The 6188-nt window shown below is 37.7% G+C and overlaps 1 protein-coding gene across 1 annotated transcript; it reads left to right on the top strand.

The window, feature by feature from the left end:
* The first annotated feature begins 5118 nt into the window (after positions 1-5118).
* LOC116219734 lies at positions 5119-6188 on the top strand. Its single transcript, XM_031563481.1, has 2 exons — positions 5119-5397; positions 5853-6188. The coding sequence occupies exons 1-2, from the start codon at positions 5119-5121 to the stop codon at positions 6186-6188; spliced, it is 615 nt and encodes a 204-aa protein (XP_031419341.1).

Here is a 6188-nt window from a genome sequence, read left to right on the forward strand (position 1 = left end):
GCATTTATTTACCTCATATGTCAGTTTTTGCAATGTAACTAACATGTTTTTAGGTAAATCCGAATATGATGATTGGCCAGTAATTAGTATTAAATTGATTCGCTATCAACACTCTTCTCCAGTTTAAAACACTTTTTTTGTAATCTAGTGTATTAGAAATGATGTGAATAGCAAATGTTATTTGTGCAAAACATGTCGTGAAATACTAAGAAGTGGGGGTTGTGAGAACATAGTGTGCTGGAACAAAGAAAGGGGCGAAATCAAATTCTTGCAGAAGTGCTCTCGGTCACGTTATACCATCTCTCACGCAGACGTTGTGATGCATTTAATATCTTGCTCAATCATTGAGACATCAGAAAATGTAAAGCAAACACATTTTTGAACTGGAGCCAGGAACATTGTTTTCCACAGAACTAATTCTGAGAGAAAAAAAAGTAGAGAATGGAAGGTGTTCCTAGTTACAGTTGAATTGAGAGGGACAGAGAGAAGAGGTTCCTTGGAATTGGCGCAGGGTTACAGTTGAATGGAGAGGGACAGAGAGAAGAGGTTCCTTGGAATTGGCGCAGGTTTCAGTGAAGCACAGGTGCGAGCCAGTTGAAATACCCACACAATGGCCCAATGTAAGTATATGGGAGAATTTGTATTAGTTTTTCTTTACTATCTTAAAAAGTATAAAGTTTAGAAAAATGAAAAATACATAGCAGAGGTGTCCTTTACAAGACAAAGACAAAGTTTGAACAAAGTTTCTACGTGGTTAGAGCTGAATTAAGCGCAGAAAAAGGTAAAAAGAATAAGAAGAAAAAGAATAAGAAGTATAAGAAGCCACGTAGGAATAACAATACAGGGCATTTCATGCACTGTAACTATAAGAAACGAAGGAATAACAATACAGGGCATTTCATGCACTGTAATAAGAAGCCTAGGAATAACAATACAGGGCATTTCATGCACTGTAATAGGAAGCCTAGGAATAACAATACAGGGCATTTCAAATACCCTATTATGATGTCACAATGGCCCAATGTAAGTCAACGGGAACATTTGTGTTATTTTTTCTTTAATATCTTAAAAAGTATAAAGTTGAGAAAAATGAAAAATACATAGCATAAGTGTCCTTTACAAGACCTACGCGAAACACAGGTGCAAGCCAGTTTAATAAGAATAAGAAAGACTAAAGACTTTATGAGACCTACGCGACAAAGTTTGAACGAATGGACTATTGCTGAATAAAATAGGCTACTTCACACTATAACATCTTGGTTTCATTAATGAGCAAATAAACATTGTATGTTACATCAGTGGCTACTGATGAGATGAAATTCGGGCATGATCTAGGGGTCAGTGTCATAGTACGTTGTATATTGACCCACTTAAAGTATACACTATATGGACAAATGTATTTGGCCACACCTGTTCATTATTGAATTCAGGTGTTTCAATCAGACCCATTGCCACAGGTGTATAAAATCAAGCACCTCGCCATGCAGTCTCCTTTTGCAAACATTTGTTATCCAAAATGGATTGTTCTGAAGAGCTCAGTGACTTTAGGCTTGGTATTGTGTAGTGATGGCGAAATTAAGCTTCATGAAGCCTTGCAGCTTTCCAGCCAGGCGTGTTGACCATTACACAGCCATTACACACAACTGGTGCAAGCCAGTTTTTGTGATAATTGATCATGCTGTACTGCATTTTATGTATTTATGTATTTATATTGTATTGTAATATTTTTGCCTGGACCCCAGGAAGAATAGTCTCCACCATGGTGTAGACTAATGGGGATCCTTAATAAACAACAACAATTACACAACCTGCACATACACCTGCAGCACCTGTCATAACTTGCAGAAGGAGGAAGAAATGAAAACCCAAAATAATAGGGGACGCTGTTCCTCAATGATGGCCATGCTCAATCATTGAGACATCAGAAAATGTGAAGCAAACACAATTTTGAACTGGAGCCAGGAACATTGTTTTCCACAGAACTAATTCTGAGAGAAAAAAAAGTAGAGAATGGAAGGTGTTCCTAGTTACAGTTGAATGGAGAGGGACAGAGAGAAGAGGTTCCTTGGAATGGGCGCAGGTGTCAGTGAAGTACAGGTGCAAGACAAGTGGTGCAATACCCTCTTATGATGTCACAATGGCCCAATGTAAGTCAATGGGACATTTTTTATTAGTTTTTCTTTGATATCTTAAAAAGAATAAAGTTTAGAAAAATGAATGTTTGAGCTGAATTAAGCCTAGAAAAAGGTAAAAAGAACTAGAAAATGCATTTCCTGAAGGAATACCAGTGAATGAAATGCAAAAGTTAAGAAAGGAAGAAGGAAAGAAGGAAAGAAGAAAGGAAAGAAGAGTAAAAGAAGGAAAGAAGAGTGGAAGAAGGAAAGAAGAAAGGAAAGGAGAGTTAAGAAGGAAAGAAGAAAGGAAAGAAGAGTAAAAGAAGAGTGGAAGAAGGAAAGAAGAGTGGAAGAAGGAAAGAAGAAAAGAAAGAAGAGTGGAAGAAGGAAAGAAGAAAGGAAAGAATAGTGGAAGAAGGAAAGAAGAGTGAAAGAAGGAAAGAAGAGTGAAGAAAGGAAAGAACAGTGGAAGAAGGAAAGAAGAAAGGAAAGAAGAGTGGAAGAAGGAAAGAAGACTGAAAGAAGGAAAGAAGAAAGGAGAGAAGAGTGGAAGAAAGAAAGAAGAAAGGAAAGAAGAGTGAACAAGAGTGGCTCTGGATAAAGACAGTAAAGAGAGAGTGAAGAGGGAAAATATTGAAAGAAGGAGAGAAAATGGAGTGAAGCAGAGAGATGGAGTGTGAGAGAAAGTAGACAAAAAAGTAGAGAATGGAAGGTGTCTCTTAATGTTCCTAGTAACAGTTGAATGGAGAGGGACAGAGAGAAGAGGTTCCTTGGAATTGGAGCAGGTGTCAGTGAAGCACAGGTGCAAGCCAGTTTAAAGACCCTATTATGATGTCATAATGGCCCAATGTAAGTCAATGGGAAAAATTGTATTAGTTTTTCTTTAATATTTTAAAAAGTATAAAGTGTCCTTTACAAGACCTACGCGGCAAAGTTAGAACGAAGTTTCTACGTTAAGTGGTTCGAGCTGAGTTAAGCACAGAAGTTGTGTGAGGGAGGATAGAGGACTGTAAAGTCAAAGAAGGCTGACAAGAAAGTTGAAAAAAGAGTTGGAATTGATGGACAGAGTAATTGAAAAAAGAAAGGAAATGAGAGTGAAGAGGGGGGCTATGGATAATGAGATAAAGAGAGAGTGAAGAGGGAAAATATTGAAAGAAGGAGAGAAAATGGAGTGAAGCAGAGAGATGGAGTGTGAGAGAAAGTAGAGTGAGAGGGATATATTTTCCCTCTTCACTCTCTATCTCTTTATCCATAGCCACTCTTCTTTCCTTTCTTCTTTCCTTCTTCCACTCTCCTGTCCTTCTTTCCCTATTCTTTCCTTCTTCTACTCTTTTTTCCTTCTTTCACTTTTCTTTCCTTTTTTCTTTCCTTCTTTCACTCTTCTTTCTTTTCTTCTTCCGTTCTTAACTTTTGCATTTCATGCACTGGTATTTCCTTCAGGAAATCCATTTTCTAGTTTTTCTTTAATATATATAATATAATAAGTATAAAGTTTCGAAAAATGCATAGCATAAGTGTCCTTTACAAGACCTACGCGACAAACTTTCGAATGAAGTTTCTACGTTAAGCGGTTCGAGCTGAATTAAGTCGGTACAAAGAATAATAATAAGAAGTATAAGAAACGAAGGAATAACAATACAGGGCATTTCATGCACTGTAATTAAGCGCAGAAGTTTGGTACAAAGAATAATAACAAGATGAAGAATAAGAAACGAAGGAATAACAATACAGGGCATTTCATGCACTGTAATAATAATAATAAGAAGAAGTATTGTCTTGTCTTGTTTGATTCCATGTAAGGAATCTCGCTCAATGACTAATCTGGCTGAACTTCAAGGAAACAGACAAACAGTCTCTTCTGGGGAATCTGTTTTGCATATGAATACAATCGGTTGAACACACCACCCATCCACCTGACTCTCAGGTATTAGGGAAGGTTTAAAAAGCTGCTGTTCTCAGCCCTTGAAATTGTTCAGTTGGTGGCTTCCTGGGTGCAATACTGCAATACTGAACTCTCTGCGTGATACAGTGACTTGGCTGAGGCATCACAGACAGAAGACTTTGTCAGGTAAGGCACTCTATATTAATTACTTAAGGAGTGTATACTTAGTATTTAATAAGTGAACACAATATACTTCTTATGCTATTACAAAATGTGGTTGGGGTTAAGACGAGGATTGGTGGAGGATTAAGGGTTAGGAATACATATTTATTAATATGTAAGTGACATGTATTATTTTTAAGTCAAGTATTATTGTATGCTTATTTACACTTTACATGATATTAAGGAAACGCAACATAAAGTTAGGGATAGAAGTTTGTAATGACCATATAGATTTCCATGAGAAGTATGAGCATTATGATATGAAGTGGGGCCGTATATTCTTAGAATATATGCCTCTAGGTAAATGTATGTTTTCTAATAGACTTCAGCAATCTTGCAGAGTCCTTTATTACACCCTCAGGCACCTGCTTTCAGACACTGATCCAGAATGGCAACTTGAGCGGCCCTATTTACGCAGACACTTCAGACTGACTTGGGGTGGAGAAAGATGCTAAAACACAGGGAAACTACACCAGGGCACTTAAACAACACAATGACTCCACATTGCTAACTAAAAATACACGAAAACATCAACATAAGTGGGGAAATGCAAAACACTCCAATTTAGACCACTAGGATCAAATTTACAGACATAAACATTCTGGCATAGAACGCTGGTAGACACCACATGACACAGGACATGAAGGAACTAACTCACACTAATAGACATTCTTCCACAGCACGCCACAATACATTTTTAGGGTGAATTCAGATAAAGCCCAGCGGACAGATATAAATGAACAGAAAAATATAGCTGATTGTATGTTTACATGAAGCATAATATATTAAAATATTTCCCAAGCAAACACATTTTTGAATTATATACCAAAATTATATACCAAATAATATACCAAAAGTATATCATTAACACATTTTTTTTGGTGGTCATCCACAGCAAAAATGGATGTCTATGACAAGCTGTGGGACGATAATAAGGATATTGCTGAGAAGACATTGCATGTGCCATTTCTAGAGCACATGCAAATGGGGGACCTCCAGGCAGACAACTATGTCAACTTCATGATCCAGGACATCAATTATCTCCAGAAGGTCACAGACATGTTGCAGAAGATGAGTGAGGAGGTGATCTGCCCTGATGACCTCAAAGAGTTCATGAAGAAGAGATTTGAAAGCTACAGGGGATATGCTGCTGCAACACTAAAAAAATTCAACCTCAAAGTAAGAATCAGGTGTCTCTCATTCACACAGTCACACAGAAGTCATAGCTGAATTCTGGGTATAGGCCACCAGTTTCCAATTTATGCTTTAAAAATAGCGAAATATAAAACCTGAACTAATAATCATTATTTCTTGTGAGGAAGGGGTATTTTGTACTGAACATTTTAGTAAAATGCTCGTAAAAGAAAAGGAAGAGATGTTTGTACATATGTTAATAAGAATAAATGAGCATCTTAGTATGTACTCAGAGATAGATGTTTTTCATCGTTATGAAGTAATTGCCAGAAGTTGCAGTGCAAATATTGGTTCCAAATACTTTACAACAAAATATTTCTGTGACTACCAAAGACCAATAAGGAAAAATAACTTGGAACATAAGAGTTGGAATTGATAATTGATGGAATTTGTGATACATTTCTTTAAATATGTAATATGTCCACTTATTACGTCCATAGGGTGTGTCAGACATTATCCCGACCGAGGTCATGGAGAAGTACCTGTCAGATTACAGAGCCATTATCGAGAAGGATAAGGACCCCATTTACTTTGCCGTGGCGCTCCTTCCCTGCGTGAGGCTCTGGCTGTGGCTGGCCAATCAGCTCAAGGAGGGCTACGGCAACGCGTACTTCACCTGGAAGAAGGATAACATGCACGGCCACCCGGAAGAACACTACAAAGCGCTGCTCGACAAGTATCTGACCACCTCAGAGCAGATTGAACGGGCCAATAACATCTTCCGCCAACAAATGCAGCATGAGCATGATTTCTTTGAAGACTCACTCAAAGAGTAG

This window comes from Clupea harengus, chromosome 26, assembly GCF_900700415.2.
Source record: "Clupea harengus chromosome 26, Ch_v2.0.2, whole genome shotgun sequence".
NCBI lineage: Eukaryota > Metazoa > Chordata > Actinopteri > Clupeiformes > Clupeidae > Clupea > Clupea harengus.

Bases quoted from the DNA above. Each gene is read 5' to 3' on its own strand.
- LOC116219734 (XM_031563481.1), top strand. From the start codon at position 5,119: ATGGATGTCTATGACAAGCTGTGGGACGATAATAAGGATATTGCTGAG. The intron at 5,398-5,852 runs GTAAGAATCAGG...TTACGTCCATAG, and splicing joins TAAAAAAATTCAACCTCAAA to GGTGTGTCAGACATTATCCC.